The sequence below is a fragment of the Prinia subflava genome, chromosome 12 (assembly GCF_021018805.1).
Source record: "Prinia subflava isolate CZ2003 ecotype Zambia chromosome 12, Cam_Psub_1.2, whole genome shotgun sequence".
In the NCBI taxonomy this organism is placed as follows: domain Eukaryota; kingdom Metazoa; phylum Chordata; class Aves; order Passeriformes; family Cisticolidae; genus Prinia; species Prinia subflava.
Window position 1 is genome coordinate 1,940,778 of NC_086258.1, and position 17,688 is coordinate 1,958,465.

At 54.1% G+C, this 17,688-nt stretch overlaps 1 protein-coding gene across 1 annotated transcript in view; it reads left to right on the plus strand.

Moving 5' to 3' along the window:
- Window positions 1-17,688, plus strand: part of ARRDC1 (arrestin domain containing 1) — a 35,623-nt gene continuing 17,935 nt past the window's right edge. Inside the window, exons 1-2 of the mRNA XM_063409040.1 lie at window positions 1-220; window positions 17,578-17,688. Coding sequence (XP_063265110.1) covers window positions 103-220; window positions 17,578-17,688 — 229 coding nt within the window. The 5' untranslated portion in view covers window positions 1-102. The remainder of the gene's footprint in view (window positions 221-17,577) is intronic.

A 17,688-nucleotide genomic window follows, 5' to 3' on the forward strand; every position in this document is an offset into this window, starting at 1 on the left:
CGGGGCGGGGCCCGCCCGCCGGGGCAGGCACAGCGCGGGCCGCAGGTACCAGCGGAGCCGGCGAGCGGAGCGGAGGAGGAGAGCGGCCGGGCCGGCGCGGCCATGGGGAAGGTGCAGCTCTTCGAGATCCGCCTGGGCGACAGCCGCGTCGTCTACAGCCCCGGCGAGCCGCTGGCCGGCACCGTCACCGTGCGGCTCTCGGGCTCGCTGCAGTACCGAGGTGAGCCCGCGGCCTTGCCGTGCCCTGCCGTGCCCGCTGCCCGCGGGGCCACGCGGCGGGGCGGGTATCCCGGGGGGAATCGCGGGCTGCCCTGGCCCGCGGCCGCCGTGGGGATGGTGCCGGGGAGCGGCCGCGTTCCCTTCCCCGGCTCTGGGCACCGGCGGCTCCGGGGCTGCCCCGTCGCTGCTGCCCCCGCTGCCATGGGGCGGCCGGGAGGGGCTGCTGGGAGCAACCTGCTGGATTATTTCCTCCTCCGCTTCCTCCTCTTACTTTTTGCTCCCATCCCATAAATAAGCGAACATCCTCCCAACCCCCTTCCCAAAACAACCCGGCGCGGGGCTGTGCCACAGCAGCCTGCGGAGCTGGCGGTGCCCAGGGATGGCAGCGGGAGGTGGTGGAGGAGCTCGCCCGCCTCGTTCTGCTTTCCCGGAGTCCTGCGGCTTCCCAGGGCTGTCGGCATCGCCCTGGCACGGCCCCGAACCCCAGCATGGTGCCTCTGGGTCGGACGGAGCCCGAATGTGTCAGGGCAGGGCGGTGGGAGGAGGTGGGCGATGCCGGTGGGCAGCAGCCCTGCCTCGGCAGGAGGGAGGAGATGGGCGATGCTGTGTCCTGGCAGGAGCGGTACCCATCCACCGGCTCGCAGGCGCCGTCCGCAGCGAGCAGCCGCCCTGTAACATCTCGAATGAACTCGGGCGTTTGAATTGTGGCTCTAGTAGCGTGGGAGATGTCCGGGGTGTGTACGAGGTCCTGTGTGTGCCAGGGCAGGGAGTGCCCGCTGGGCAGCAGTTGTCTGGAGCAGGAGGTGTTGGGCTATGGGGTTGTTGTTGCTCCCCGCGAGGTCCAGGCCATGCTCGTGGCTGGTGCAGTCCTGTCCGGGCAGAGGGATGGGGCTGGGCTGCAGGGAAATGAGCTGCTGGGCTCGGATCATCCGAACTGGGAGCTTCCTCCCCCGCCTTAGAGAAGTCATTCGCATTTGCAAGTCAGCTTTGTGCTCAGTGCTGTGGAAATGTGAAGCGATTTGCTGTTTTCCCTGAGGTCTTGCTTGCTTCTCGTATGTGCATGCTGCTGCCTTTGTAACAAATTATTGGAGGGGGAAAAAAAAAAGACCAAGTAATGTAAAATGTGAAGTCTCTGTTCGAGAGCTGTCAGCCTGGATGATGGTGCCTATGCCTGTTTGCCTGTGCCTGGCTTTTGCGAGCACCTCTCCCGGTTGTCTGCAATAGCTTTTGGAAGCTTCTTGTGGAAAAAAGTATCTAGGACAAGTGTAAACTTGTAGCCTATTTAACTCCTGTCAGAGCAAAACAGTTGCAGATCCAGCATTTATCTCCTTGGAGAGTACTCCCAGATGCACTTCTTCCAGCAAAGTTGTTCTTAATGAAGTCTGGCTGACTTCCCTCTTCAGCCCATCCTGTCGACTTCCATCCATTCCTGAAGGTGCTTCTTGGGAGGGACAAGGGTTTGGTGTGCTGGCCCCTTGTGCTGCCAGCTGGCCAAAGCTACGCCTTGCTGCTGCCTCTACAACTCCCATTTGGAGAGGACCTGCCAGGTTCTACTCTAAACCAGCTCTCCTTTGCTCCCTGGTGTTGTTGTAGGGAAGGAGGAAGGCGTCTCTCTGTTCTAGACCTTCCTTCTGCTTCCTTATTGCTTTGATTCTGAGAAGCATCAGGGTCTGGTGTTAAGTACACGTCCTGAACTCAGGAGGGGTTTTGCTGTGGTTGGGGCTAGTACAGGGATTTTGGTAAGAGCTGGGGCAGCTGAGCTCCAGGAAAGCTGGCAGAAGCATTGAGCCAAAATCTGAGGTGGGCTCCATGTGTTTGATGTTTGTGCTGTGCTGAGGTCACCCGTGCGGCTCTTTTAGGTTGAGTTTCCTGTACAGTGGTTTTATGAGCCGGGGTAGAAACTTTGCATTACTGGTGTCAGAACTCACCCAATTAAGTTACATTTGAATGTGAAACCAAGTTCTGCCAAGCACAAGGTGACTCTCTGCTGTGTGTTCTCCCTCCTGCTGTGTATCTTACAGGCTCTGGTGCTTAAACCCTCCATACCTGATCTCTTGGGCACCCTCTCCTTCCTTCTGGATGAAGGAAATGTCTCACCCTCAGAGGAAGAGGCTCATGTAGCTGCTGAAACACCCTTTTGGTGTAACAGCAGGTGACTACCTGCTGAAAGAAATCTTAAAGGGACTTGTGAGCCCTGTTGAGCTCTGTGGGCTCAGCACTGGAGGGATCAGGCAACCTGACATGCTCTGGCTTCCTTCTGGGCTGTGGGGAGAGCAAGGTGGCATCAACTCATCTTACATTGTGCATAACCCCCACACACCTTCTGTGGCCACCTGTGACTTTCCAGGCTAATAAATTGCTTCCAGGAGAAGACACAAAGTCCTCACCCCTGGCAGGTCTGGCCCACAGCACCACGATTTGGTGCTTTCCATTTCCCGAGCCAGGCGGGTCCGGTGCGGTGACTTGTGTGAGATCACAGCCGGAACCGGCCTGCGGGTGACTCTTCACACGGTAACTTCTGGCTCTTGAAAATTACGCCTTCTGAAAGGTGACAGTGCAAACAAACAGAGCTCGTTGTGCCTTGCTAAACACAGGAGAAATATTGGGTCATGGGACAGCGTAGCTGGGGACACACCTTTTGGGATCACAAATGTTCCCACTTAGACTGGCGTCAGTGCCAGCCCTGCTGACTGGCATTGAGCCCTGTTCAGGAGTGCATCATCTTCAGCTGATCTTGCAGCAGCATCATGAATACTGAGTGGTCCTTGGTGACCCACGTGGACCTTCTGAGGAGCCACGCTTCTTCCTGTGCCTGTGCCAGGGTGAAGGACCTGCCCAAAAAACTTCCAAGCCTCAGGGGAGAGTGCTGAAGGAAACGGAGAATTCCTAATCATTGTGCCTGGTTTGCTGGGTAAATCATCAAACGCGTGTGTACAAAGAATAATTAATCTTACAGGAAGCTTGTGCAGGGACAGCTGGAGATGGAGTTAATTTGTGGGGAAGGAGGAGGGAAGCCGGTTCATTTGGAGCAGGGCAGGCAGTCCTGGTTGCCGGCAGGAGCATGTGTGAACAAAGGCTTGTGCTGCCTGGAGATGCTGGAGCACTTTCCTCTCAACTCTGTGGCTTCCAGGGGCCATGTGGATTATTCTGGTCCTGCCTGCAGTTCAGCCAGGCTTCAACAAGCGTAATGTTAAAATAACAGCCCTCTCTGCCAGGTCACTGAGAGTAAAGAAACAGCAAGTGCTTTCCGGAACAGATTTCAGCACTTTGCAATTCTCTACTCTGTTATTTGGCTGTCCAGGTTTATGCAGGGATGACTTGACTCTAAAATCACTCCCTTGGACTACAAAGCTCCAGACACAAGTACCCGTGTTTGTTCATGCTCTAGAAATACAGAAACATAATTCCTATTTCTGCAGAACAGAGAGCCCATGAATCATAATTTTCTTCTCTGATCTTAAATGTAGTAAACATTCTCACTTCTCATATGGAGAACAGGGAAATCTGGTGGTGAAGGGGGATGAAGAGCAGGGCTCTGAAATCCTGGGTCATGTGTCCAAACTAAAAGGTAACTTCTGCTCCCTAGAAGGGCAGTAGGGAGATGTTTGGGTTTGGTGGTTCTGACATGTGTGTAACCTGTGCCCTTCCTGAGGGGAAGGGATGACATCAAAGGACTCTGTTGGCCACATTTCTCCTACCACTTGACCTCTGGTACAGTGGAAAACATTGTTCCTGTAGGAAGGCTGTGGCTTGGAAAAGTGCTGGGGAAAAGGTGGATTCAGTCCCTGCATAGTGGTGTGGCTCTCTCCTGAGTCAGAAATTTGTCTGTAAAGGAGGATTGGAAATCCCTGCTGGCAGCATGGGTCACCTGCTCACCACTGGGGACAGCAGGGACCCCATGGCTGGTTCCTGCTTTGGGGTGCAGCGTGGGGAGGGAGTGTGGTGCCTGCAGACCTGAGCAAGCTCGGGGGTTTGGAGGGCAGGAGCAGCACCATCACTGTCCCTGGTGATCCTGGCAATGTCCCATGAGGTCCTCGAGCTGTCTGGTACCCACCAGCAATGGTGGGTGCCAGGATGAGGCCAGGCTGGCACTGCTGCACAGGAATGCTCACGGATGGCTCCACAGCATCACTCCCACAGGCTGGATGGCTCCTGCTGTAGGGGAGCTGGATTAACTTTCTTTTCTCATTGTGTGAAGCGAGACAGCAGGGAGCTGTGTGGCCAAGCCTGTCTGAGGCTGGGGAACAAAAGAGGGATTTTTGCTCTCCTGGCTGGCTTGCTGCTCGAGCTCCAACTCCTCTGGAGTCAATAACTAATCACGAGATGGGTTTGTGTCTCTTATTGCTGCAGAGAGCCGCTCCCCACTGCTCTCCCTGCCCGTGCACCACTTGCTCAGCTGAAAAACTGTTTGCTCCTCCTTGGCGAGGAGACGTGCCACAGCCTCCCATGCCTTGTTTAACAAAATGGGAGGACAAGTGGAGTGGAGTTCTGTCTGTCTGATTTGCTTCCAAGTGTGACAAGCGGGGTGTGAGTGCTTATCCCTTCCCTGGAGCGGTGCAGAGCTGTCAGAGATGGAGCTTATCTTTCAGGGCTGGAGTCAGGTAGGCGGCAGGGAGGCTCCCTGGCTGGGAGGAAGAAGCCTGTGGGTTTCCATCCCTCTCATCCCGAGGCAGCTCCCAATCCCTGGCTGTGCTGGGAGAGGAGGAGCAGCCAGGGAGGTGCATGGATGGGCATGCTCCACTCGGAGCGTGTTGCGGAATACTTCGTGCTGTAAGTCATCCCCAGGGAAGAAGTAGGTGTGGAGAAGACACAGAGCTGTCACTTGACTTGGTGCAGTCTTGCTAGAGGCTCTCATGGCCTGGCGGATGGACATGTGGATCATCTTCTGCTGTCCAGACAGGAGATGCTCAGGCCCTTCCAAGAGAAGAAGGGAGTGGAGTGGTTGGGTTGTGCTGCAGACCTGCTGCAGATGTGACCTGTGCCAAAGCATAGAGAAAGGTGCTCTGTCAGGTGTTGGGAAAGGTCTTTTCCTTCTCCTGCTCAGGGCAGCTACTCCTGAAATGGCCTAGCAAACATGTCAGGGGCTGGGCTTTGGTTTGATGCCTCTTTTCTTGAGGGCTGATCGCTGAGATATGCAATGTACAGCCTTTAGGCTACTGGTGTGACCTCTGGAGTCTGGCAGCAAGAATTGCTGTGAAAGTTAATTGCCTCTTTGTGCTGCTCTTAAAATCTGTCACTCTTCAAATCTCTCGTGGAGAAATGCAAAGTGCTTAGGAGAGGAGAAAATGAGCAAAGGACCAGAGTGTTGCCAGTCAGTGTATTTTTTGCCTTGTGCACAGTTGTGCCTGCATGTGCTCAGAGTCACTGGGCTGTGTTCAGGATCCAAAACGGAGGTGAAATGGATCCATACCACAAAGGCCTTCAGGCTTCTGTCTGCTTGTGATGGCTTTTAAACAGCAAGTCCACATTCCCCTCTCTCTCTGATGGCAAATCAAAAGTAGGTGATGGGGTGCACAAGTTGGCTGGGAGTGAGGTGTTTTGCTGTCCCTCAGTTTGTGGGTAGAAGCCTTTTACCACAGTGTGGGTACCTGTGGCTGGGTATTGCTCTGTGCAGAGGGGTGGCCACTGCCATGGGTTTGAATTGCGTGGCCTGAGTAAATTCTCACAGGTGTCTTGGGATCTTGAGATGCTGGATGATGGCAGTGGAGGTGTCCTAAGGTAAGTATCGAGCTGCTTTTGACCCTCTCAGCAAGATGAGGATGGCAAGCTAGTGCTAACCTGGAATTATTTAGAGACCTAGTTTAAAAATACCCTGATCTCTGAGCACCCTAATCTTCCTTAAAAACCAGAGTTTGTCAGATATCCATAGCAAAAGCTGTTTCCAAGAAGCATGAATCATTTCTGGAGCACTAATGCTTATGACTTCCACTCCTTTGTTCTTGCTGATGGCACTCTGCTCTCTGACAGTTGTTCTGGCTCAGGCAGCTCAGACCAGAGCAACAGTACTGCAGCAATTCACTGTTCATCCCTCCCAAACACACCCTCCTGAATCCCAAATATTCCCTGCAATAGGAGTGCGATCAAATTGGCTTGGAAGACAACAACTCTAGGGAGGAACACTCACTGTATGGGTAGAAACTGGAGCCTCCTCAATGGGGAGTAGCAGCAGGGTCTGAATGTCAGGGCCAGAGGTTCAGCTCAGGTCCCAGATGTTCCTCTTCTGTCTGCTTGGATCTCTGAGGAGCCCAGCCTGACTGTGAGGACTGTCTTACCAACCTGTAGCACTCCACAGCAAGAATTTGTTATGTATCTGGTGCTCTGGTGATAACAAGAACATAAGTCATCCTTCCAAACTGATGATCTTGCTATAAATAGAGAATCCAGCTGCTTGTGTTGAATGACATCAAAGAAAATCATAGGAGCAGCTCTTATGCCTAGTGAAGTGGATCCTGGCTGTTTTCTCTGAAGATTCTGGGGTTGGGAGATTTCTTGACAACTGAGATGTGTGAAAGCAGTGCACGAGAGCTCAGTGTGACAGAGGGAATCTTCATCAGGGAGCAGGTGAGGCTGGGATCTCCCATTTCAGGCTGGGAACTTCATCAGGGAGCAGTGAGGCTGGGATCTCTCATCCTGTGCTGGGATCACTAGCAGGGAGCAGTGAGGCTGGGATCTCCCATCCTGTGCTGGGATCACTAGCAGGGAGCAGTGAGGCTGGGATCTCTCATCCCACATTGTGCCTTCTTCCTGCCTCCCCAACAAGAACCTGTCTGTGTTGGTATCCAGCCAGAATGAGGAGGCACTAAATGCAGGCTCGCTTTACTGGTTGTAAATAAGGCTCTTCAGGAAAAAGCCCTTGAAACCTCCCCTTCTAGGAGGAGGAGAGCTGGCTCCAGGCTTGTGCTTGGGAGCTGCAGCAGTACTAAATCATTTGGAGGTGTCCCAGCAGTTCTGTGTGCTGAGTTGTGAGTTCAACGCCTCGGGCAGCAGGAGGACAGACCCCGGTGTGGTTCCACGTGGTTTCCTGACTCCTTGCTCCTGCCTCCTTTCCCTGTAAGTGGGCTCAAATCCTTCACACCAGCACTCCTGTTCCCAGGATGGCTGAGCAGTCCTGAGTGTGCTGCTTTGGTCCTGCCGTGGAGGCAGAGGCTCGCTCACGATGCCAGGTTGTGACAGTGTGGTCTGTGCTGAGTCCTTGCAGCCCCAGGGGCATCCAGCCTGTGACAGACCTCCTGTCCCACCAGGTGCTGGGATGACTTTCCATGTGCTCCTTGTCTGGAGAGTGGGTGCTGGGGGATTTGTGCCCAGGAGCATCCCTTGAGCCCCAGGAGGGGATGGAGAAATGTCATCTCTCCTGAACTTTGTCTGCAGGGCTGTCTGTTGCTGAGGCTGGGAGAGCTGTGTCTGGCTGTGTCGTGGGTGGCAGTGAGGGTCTGCCAAACTGAGCACCAGCCAACAGGACTTGTAGCCTTACATCTCAGAAAAGGCTATCTGAGAGTCTTGGAAGAAAATGAGTGTGAGTCAGCCCCGCAGCAGAGCCTGGCCCACAGGAGCCCTGCTGCTCTGGTATTACAGTAAGCCTGTTAAGCATGAATTTCCAGAAGTCTTTGAAGCATTTATTTAGAAAGAGTCTGAAAAGGGAGTAGGCTCTGGTGAATAAACCTCTTTGTGGTGAGTAGGGAAACCTGATCAGTCGGCTGTTTATCTTCTGCAGTGGCTTTTGCACCCAGTGTGGAGGGTGATGCTCCTGCGGCGGGGGCAGGGGGCTGTCTGGGGAAAGAGCTGGTCAAACCTGCTCCAGGGTGTGGGAAAGGTGGGGCAGGGCTGGCGGTGGTCGAACAGAGAGGGGTGTTCCCAGGACAGAGGTGTGTTCCCAGGACATCAGAGAGTTCAGCCTCCCTGGCTGCTGCTTTTCCACGGGAATCGCAGCTTGTTCTGCCAGCGAGGTGGGAAAAGGTGCCAGGCTTTGCACTTGCTGGGAAAGAACAAGTGAGTTTGTTAATGAGTTTAAAGGGGCGTTTTCTTACACCAGCATCCAGCACAGCCCCCTGGGACCTGCAGTGCTCTGTGGTAGGTTGTGGTGGAGTTTCTTGCCCAGTTCTTTCTTTTTTAGACAGCCAAGTCCGCGTACCAGAATATCTTAACTCCTCTGGCCTAAAGTAATGTTAAGTGCTGGGTGGAAACCTATTTCACTTTGGGCAAGCTATAAAAAAAAGACATTCCTCACTTCTGTTTTAGCACTGCTCAGCCTGAGCAAGGGTGGCTGTGGTCCCTGGCTGGCTGAAGTGCTGAGTGCTGGCAGGTCCTGGCATCCATCAGCATTCCTGTGAGCCAGGCTGAGCTGCTGATTCTGTTCCACTTGTCTGCCTGCATGTCGGGCATGTGGGACTTGCACTCCCTTCCCACAGGGCTGCTCTAGAGGCCAGGTGCTGAAGATTAAGATGCCCTGACTGCTTATGTATGTACAGCCTTGTTTTGCTTTGAAGAGCATAACTTGCTTAAATTCAGGGTTCACAAAACCCAGGTCCCCTGAGAAGGATGGAGTAAATTAAATCTACATTAAATGTATTAAAATAAATCTATCTTGTGCAGGAGATCATGAGTAAAACTTTTCTGGACCCTGGACCCTGAATATGAGATGTTCCTGTGCCAGGCTGGCAGCTGCAGGCCCTGCCTGGAGCTTGGTCCCATCGCAGTCCATCCCACCTGAGGACAACAGAGGCTGCTTCCTCATGGATGGCATGAACAGAAGTGAGCCTCAAATGCAGCTCTAGGATGAGGGCAGGCACTGCAGTCTCCAAACAGATCACAGTTTCCCACTCTGAATTTCTGTCCAGAGAAGCAGAAAGGAAAGAAATTTTTTGAGATTAAAGTTGGCTTCGCATCCTGGAGCAGTTGAAGCTCCACATGAAATGTTGCCTCCATCTCTCCTCCAGCCTTCTGCTCCTCTGCAACCTCTCTGCTTTTCCCCTCCAATACTTGGAGGGATGGGTGCTGGGAGAGGAGGAGGCTGTGAGCGCTGGCAGTGTGGCTCAGGTGGGTGGCTGGCATGGAGATATTCCTGGGGAGATGTGAGATCTGCCTCTCTCTGCCAAACACTTTCTTGCTGCTCTTTGATCTGGCTGTTCCCAGCACTCAGGAGTGCCTGTGTCTGCAAGTCTGGCCTGGGAGGAAGAGGATGGTCCCTCAGCACACTGGGGTGGGGCACAGTTATTCTCCTTGCAGGAATACCCAAGGCTTGACATCACTGACCTCTGCCCTGTGTGTGGCAGCAGGGACTGTGAGGAACAGCTCTGCTGGACTGTGCCACCTGCTTAGGATGGGATGAAAGTCTGGACTCCCAAAGCTGGTCTGAGGCACTGCCAGGACATGTCCAGACTCTGCTCTGCCTGGCTCTTATGGCACAATCACCTCTGCCACTGTGGGCTCTCAAGCAGAGCAAGGCCACATCTCCCCACCTCTTCCCAGACTGTGTGGCTCAGCACTGGGGCCTACATCAGTCTGAAGCTTCAAAAAAGTCCCAAACTTGTCCTGGTTTCGCAAGAGGCAGTTTTGGAGAAAGGATTTCCCCAACATCCCCTTGTGGAGGAGGTTTGGGGAGCAGTGAGGTGATGTAGCAGCAGTAGCATGGTGGGGATGGGGCTGGGTGGGCTGCAGCCCCTCGCTCAGGCCCCGAGTGCAGGTGCTGTGGTGTTTCGTGCCTGTTGCTAAGGAGCTGCCCCTGGACTTTGTGGCACGCGTTCATCCCCCTCCCACAGCCTGTGTGGCCTTGTTCACGGGTGAGTTTTCCCCCTGCAGCCCGACATGTGCAAAGCCAGGCTTGTTAAGTGTACTCAGCTGAGGATTTAATTCCAGATGTTCGAGATGACCCCCTTCCTCCGGGGGCAGCCAGTGTGCTGATAAAACACTGTGATGCTATAAATAAACCTGTCGGCTCCACAAGGGAGAAGTGCCTTCTGTTTGAGCAGGAGTTTGTTCTAAACAGGAGCCCAAGAGTTGGCTTTCTTGTCTCAGGATTTATATTGACCCTTGGTTCTGGGGAGGAGCTGGAAAATGTAGGTTTCCCTGTTGCTCTCAGCTTCATGGAAGAAAATGCTTGCAGTGGGGGAAGGATTGACCTGCCTGGGAAAGGACTTAGACAAGATTTGTTCTCCTGCTTTTCTGCAGGTACACCCCTGCCCAGCCTCCCTTTGGAGGCTTCTGCATTGCTGGAATGAGGGCATCCTTGTGTGTCCATACTACCTGCCCCTCCTCGTGCTGGGCTGGACTCTGGCTAAAATAATTCATGCATAGCTGAAATAATGACTGTGGGTCACTTTGCCCCTGTGGCAGAGCTGTCACTCCCCTGAGGTTGCTACAGGCCGAGTTTTTCCAGGCTGTCTCGAGGAGCTGCTTCAGCCTTCCTGCAGTGTGGGGCTGTTTTTGGAGGGTCTGGGCTTCCTGCAGGTTAGGTGGGACATCCAGCTGGGTCCTCCTGCCTCAGCCTGGCAGTGGACATGTTCAACCCTGTTGCCACAGGCAGGGCAACAGGCACTGCTGGCTCTTGGGATGGCATTTGCCGAGCTTGGATTTGCAGGGCTGGCTCTGCTGCCCTGGAAATCAGCACACTGAAAGGTCAGGGAGGGAGGGACTGTCCCTTGCATTGCTGTGGGGGTTTGGCTGGTCCAACCCCTTGCAAGGTGCTGCAGAGGGTAAGTGCCAGCCTGGAGAAGGAATGGCTGAGCAGCAGAGCCATTGCTTGCTCTTGCTCCTGGGGGCTAAAAGATGCTAAAGTTTGTGTCTCTGCAGTGGGGCTGCAGCTGGGCTCATGCATGGCAGGAGCATTGCCACAGGCAGCAGCACAGGGACAGAGAGGGTCAGACACAGCAACCACGCAGTATTGCACTGGGAGCCTGTCTGCAGCTCCGAGCAGAGCTGTGCTGGGTGTGAGCTGGGGATGGCTGGCAGGCTGTGCAAGGTGGGATGAATCCCTGGGTCATGGGGAGCAGCAGCCAAGTCCTTCAGGAGCTGGAGGCTGCTGGTGCTGTGGGAGATGTTGCTCCTTGTGTCAACTCTAGACAAGACCTCTCCTGGGGCCTGGCTACAGGCTTGGATTTGGGTTGAGATGGAAAGCATAGACGGCTCTTCTAGACAACTCCTCTCCTTCCACATTAGAGGCCAGATCCCTCTCCTGTCCCTGTGCTGGGCTCTTGTGAAGGAAGAAGATAAAAACCTCCCCAGACAGTCCTTAACCTTGTGCCAAACCCGCCGCTGCCTCCAGCACTTGTTGTAAGCTCTGCTCTTGCCTCACTGGCTTGTGAAATGCTCAAGACTATTTGTGTCTCAAGAACTGACAGGATGGACCCAGAAGGATGGGGACAGCTGAGATTTAATTAGGAGCTGTTGGTTTAATTAGTAGTGTCTCAATATATTCATACTCGAGGGAGTTGTGTATCTCGTGTGTTTCCAGCCTTCCTGCTCAGTCCTTTCTGTCTGAAGCTGTATGGGTGTGTTTCTGTGTAAAGACATCAGTAGAAAAACTTCATCTTGCCCCTGCCCCTCTTGGTGTCCACTTTTCATGAAACTTTTCTAGAAACTACCCAGTCTCTACAAACTTGTAACTTGCTTGGGAGTAACTTGCTCTGCCTGTGGGTCTTGCTCTCTCCCAGGCTTTCCATTTTCCCAGTGCTATGTGGTCCTGCTTTGCTGGCAGTGTGGGGAACCTCAAACCCCTCATCTTCACACAGATGCAGGGCTGGAGGATCTCACAGTGTACCCAAACTTATGATCTTTGCTGAAGCCAGAGGTGTCACTCCAAGGTGGTGCTGTGTGTTGATGTGACCTCCTGCTGCCCATCCTGTGACAGCCCATCCTTCTGTCAACAATAGGTCCCTACTACCATGTTTTAGGGAGAGGTTTGGGCTCAGAGGGATCCTTCACCCCCTTCTCCCAAGGCTGCTTCTGGCCCCTGGGATGGAAAATGGCTCATTCCCAGCTCATGGATGCTCTGAGTCCCTGCAGCTCTGGAGAGTCCCTGGCACCTTGAAAGAATCAGTTAAAATGTGGTGATCACTGTCTGCTGGGGCTCTGATGGAGAGGGGTGAGGGAAGGGGGCCCTGGCTGGTTTCCATGAAATGAAGACTTCTCTGATGCAGACTCCACTTGACTCCCACAACTCCCACAGCACTTTCTCCTCCTCTGCTCCCTTGTTAGCTTCATCCAGATGTGCATGAATTTTCCAAAGGGTATCTCAGTCCCTGGGTGCCCTCTGATTCCGTCACTAAAGCGTGCCCTGGTCCCTTGTGCTGTGTGGGGTCACTGCAGGCACACAGTGGCTCTGCCATCCATCTCACCCCCCGTGTGCAGGGCTGGGCCCCTCCTTCCCTGCGGCAGGGACGGCTGGAGCCTCTGGGTCCAGCAGACATGGCTGAGGCCACGTGGTGACCCGGGTAGGCTTCAGCTGGCAAAATCCCAGGGCTGTTTGTAAGTGCCATGTCAGAGCTCAGCTGCCAGCTCTTCGTCCGTCCTTGCGGAGAAGGGGAATGATGAGAGGGTCTGTTTGTCCTGCCTAAGCTGCTGCCAACTGCAACAGCCACTGCCTCCAACTGTGTCAGGTTGTGTCCGGGGCAGGCTCAGGCTGCAGATCGGGAAAGGTTCTTCCCCCAGAGGTGCTGGCACTGCCCAGGCTCCCCAGGGAATGGGCACGGCCCCGAGGCTGCCACAGCTCCAGGAGCCTTTGGACAGCGCTGCCAGGGATGCCCAGGGTGGGGTTGGTGGGGGTCTGTGCAGGGCTGGGAATTGGACTGGATGATCCTTGTGGGTCCCTTCCAGCTCAGGGTATTCAGTGATTCTATGAACTGGTTTTGCTGCTTCCCCTGCCCAGCCTAGAAAACCCAAACTGACCAAGATGCAGCAGCCTCTTCCCTCCCCCTCTGCCCATACCTGTTGTGGTGGGTGTGTGACATAGGTGGGACTTGAAGTCAGAGGCGTTCGCTTGGGTCTGAGTGCAGGGTGACCATTGAGCCTCTGCTTGCTCAGCATGTGGCTGGATTTTGGAAGCAGGGATGTGCACACACAGCCTGCCCCTGGCAGAGGAGGGGATGCGTGTGCTGTGCTTTCCTCATGCCCAAGGTGCCACGCCAGCTCCCCCGAGGAGGGCAACTCACTGGGTCAGGAGAAAAAGCAGTTTGAAATCTACGGCTGCTCTCCTTAAATCACCTTGGAAGAAAGCAGACGTGCCCAGCTCCTGGCATCTCTATTTTTACTTTGTGCAGAGATGGATATGGCTGAGCTGTCTCCTTTTATTTCCAGCATTTGGCGCGTGCTGCAGCGTGTTGCTAAAGATGTGTCTGGCTGGATGCAGAGCTGCCCGCTTCCCTCAGTCCCTGAGGGGCTGCGGGGGTGAAGGGCTCTTGCCTTCTGCATGGCTTCATCATTCATCTCTTCTCTTTGCCTCCCCCTTCCACTCTCCTTACAGTTTTTGGACTTTGGTTTTTTCCTGTACGTATTCAAATCAGCCTGAGTAAACAGAGAGCAGGAAGGAGGTGACTGGGGCCACTGGTAGCACTGGATTCCAGAGGCATTTTTAAAGGGTTTCTAATAACTGGAACTGGCCTATTCTGATGTAGAAACTATTCTTATTTCCTCTGTCTGCAGCTTGGCAGTTCCAAGATTTCCTTGGAAAGGCTCAGACTGTGCATTTTGCTTCCTGACAGGCAGGCTGACAAGCTCTGTGCTCAGGTGGTTCCATTGCAGCAGCTGTGATGGTGCTGGTTTTGCCAGGTGTGTCCTAGCAATGCCATTTTTAGGTTCCAGCTGCCCCCAGAGCCACATTCCTGAGCTGTGCCTCTCACACATCCCTGTCCCTCCTCCTGCTTGTGGGCAGGAGCCTGTACAAGACAGAGCCAGGCAAGTCCCCAGTATCTCCCTCTGCCCCATGGGATGCTCATGGAGAGGTTGATTTTATGGTTCACTGTTCCAAAACCTGGTTAGGAGTGAGATGAATGGTTTGGTCTGTTGAGCCAGGCACCTCTGAAACCTTCCAGATAAACTGGCCCTGTGGCTGACAGTCTTTCCTATTCTGGGGATGAAACTGGGGGGGCTCTCTGGCTGTCCTGGACCTGCTGCTCCCAGCATCACCCACCCTGCAGGGGCCTGGGGATCTGTTGGCTCCTCCAGGATCATGGGGGGTGAGGTGGGATATGTGTCCAGCTACACTGTCAGCAATACCTCAGAGTTACTGTCCACCCCATTTTTCCCCAGTGAGGGAGGGAGAGCTCATGTGTCTGGAGCAGTTTGGAGAAGATGCTCTGTAACAAATCTCTGCCCCCTGAACTGCTCCAAGGCTTGTCCTAAGTGTGGTGACTTGGTGTGCCTGGTGAGGGGACACTGGGAACTGTGGGGAGCATAGAGGGAAGGGGAGAGTGAAATTCCTTCAAACTTTTCAGCTTGAAATGCTGCTTTCTGTTGCTTGGGGCTGGAATGGCAACCCCGGGGCGTGTGATGGTCAGGGATTGTGGCTGGAGAGGGCTTGGTGAGGCTGAAGGACTAGAACCCCTTGGAGGCCCAGAGCAATCCCTCCAGGGACTGTCCCTCCTCTCCAGGCACAGGCTGGCTGTGACTGTGCCAGTTTGGTATGGCAATGGTTAATTGGGAAGCCTCAGAGCTGTCAGCTCCTGTGTTGGAAAACTCCTTAGCAAGCTGTAGAGGGATTTTTGGACATGGTCTGACTTTAGCCCTGGTGCTTGACCATGGCATCAGGGCCCCAGCCACGGGCTGGCTCTGAGTGTCAGACTGCAAACCCACTGCCTCTGCTTGCTGAGCCTGTCTGCTGTGGGAAGGGAGCTGGGCCACAGTGTGTGTTCCTGAGCATTCCCACCCACCTGCCTCGCTGGAGCAGGAGAGCCTCCACACTGCAGTGCAGCATCGGGCTGGAAGCAGAGTCTGCCGGCCCCTTATCTGGGTGTTGAACAGATGGTGGGGATCTATAAGTGCCTGTGGTGCGGGGAGGCTGAGGGGGAGCCTGCTCAGAGGCTGCTGCTCCTGAAGGATGTGAATGTTCTCCAGTTTTTGGTTGGGCTTTTCTTGCTTGCATCTCCTGTGTGAAAATGAGGGAATGGAGTGGGTGAGTCTGGGCTTGATTTGACTGGATCCATCTGTGTTTTGTGGGCTAATGCAGAGTGGGACAGGCTTGTTGTGAGCCCAGAGATGTGGCAGTATGTCCGAGGTGGGAGCATGGCACCAAAGTGATACACATGGCACCAGTGATACACAGGACACCACCCTGCTACAACCTTTCCTGCTGCTGATGCTGAGGCCCCTCCATGGCTTTGGCTCTGCCATCTGGCAGAAGAGAGTATTGGCTGTCACCTGGGGATGTGTGGAGGGTTCATTGTGGTGGTTCAGATCGAGAGGGCACTTGTGTCTGCTCAGGTGTGCTCTGTGCTGTGGTGGGGGAGTTCCTGTCCCAGGCCACACTATCTTGTTCTTTCCCTGCCTTGGAAATGCTGAGGCACATCACAGACACAAACAAGCCAGAGATGTGTCAGCCTCGCTGTTCTATTGATGTTTGGTTAATGAGAGTTGGCATCTGGAGCTGCTTATCCTTTGTCCTTGAGTGTAGAACAACACTTGGACTGCAAGAGGCTCTTCATCTCACGGTCATGATCAGCTGTGAGATCTGATGGGGAGGCTGTTCTTCCTTGTGGGATTTCAGAATTTAAGCCCTGAGGAGCTCCTTCTCCCTGATTGCATGACCCCCCTCACTATGTGTTACCCCTGCAGGGAGGGCTGGATTTGGGATTCTTTCACCCTGTCTTGAGTCAGTGTAGAAGACAAGGTCACATTGGGCATGCAGGTGCTCTGGAGAGCTGTTTGAGGTGGTTGCAAGCAGTGATAACATGCAGCCCTCAGTGTTTGTGTAGCTGAGTGGAAGTATTGATATCAACAGGGGTGAGAACACTTGTGGAGGGGAGAGGAGAGCTCCTAAGCCAAGGCAAACTGGAGCCAAACTTCCCAGGGAGATGCTTCCTGTGGATGCAGCTGGAATACAGGGAGCAGATGGGTCAAACAGGCAAAGAGTCTGTCTGGTGGATCCTGTCACCTTTCTGCCAGCAGAACTATTCACCTGGCAAATGGAGTACGGGAGTTTTGTGGGCTCCAGTTAAGCTCTTGCAAAACCTGATGGGATTCAGGTGGGAGATCAGGCTGGGACAGACCTGAAGGCTCAGTTTGTGCACGATAGCTCTGCCTGTGTCCTCCCTGCGTGGGGGTAGCAATGCAGATCATCTCTTGCTGTGCAGCAAGGCCAGTCTGTCACGTTTATCTGTCTCTGTGGTCCAGTGTCGACATCAGAATCTAATTTCAACCTGCTGAGTATTGGCCAAGACTAACTGAAAATGTCTGTGGGGAGCTCCTCTGAGAGCCACGTAGCCCTCCTGAGCCTCGCTGCAGGCTGAGCTCTTGGCGTGACTTTCCCCAGGCAAGGCACAAACATAGCTCAAATTACTGTCCTTGCTTTTGGGAGGGTCTAATGGCACCTCTGATGCTTCCAGACCTTCCTGTGTGGCTTTGCTGTTCCCTGTGTCTCTAGCAGAGGAGGAAGCCACTCCCTTAGAACTGGTGTCTGGCTGGAAGTGATGTGTAGATGGACATTTTGGAGGTCCTGATGCAGGACAAATGTTAATGGGCAAAGTGCTTTTACTGCAAGCCATTGAAGCTGAGACTGACCCCAGGTGCTGGGGTCAGGCTCCCAGGGGCTGGGAATGTCCTCTGAGGGTGACAGGGCTGTGAATTCAAGCAGCAGAGAGCTTGTCCAGGCTACACTGGGGGGTTCAGCTCTCTGCTGCTGCTTCAAACAGGGCTGTTTGAACCCCTTGTTCAGCTGGTTAATGGGCTTTGCCAAACTTGTCTCTCCTCCCAGAGGTGGTGAGACACTCTGTGGGATGCCTGGCTCCTTGTGGGGTGGGAGGCAGCAGAGTCCTTGGCTGCTCACCCCTGTCGGGACAGTGACACCCTCTCAGCCAAGAGAGGTGCCAAGGCTGGTGCGTGTTTTGGGAGGGAACACTGCCTCGTTTGGGAGCCAGGCTTACCTGTCAGGGAGCTGCAGTCACTGCTGGTAAGGGCTTCCACAGTGCAAGGAAACCAGCTTCAAAGGTGATAATATCTGGGAATAGCACTGGGGTAGCAGGGAGTGCTCAGTTGTGCTGGGAGTGCTGGAAAACATACTTTTGGAATGAAAGCATGACCTGATTCCTCTGCTCCATTTTCTCACTGTGTGTGTTTTCAAGAGGCACTGCTCCTGCAAAGTACAGTACCTGAAGCAAGTCTGACCCCGAGGTTTTGCTTTCCCCCAATGCTGACGTGTTTCCTGTCTCTCCACAGCCATCAAGGTGAGCTGCATTGGATCCTGTGGGGTGTCCAACAAGATCAACGACACAGCATGGACTGTGGAGGAGCAGTACTTCAACAGCACGCTGTCCCTGGCAGACAAAG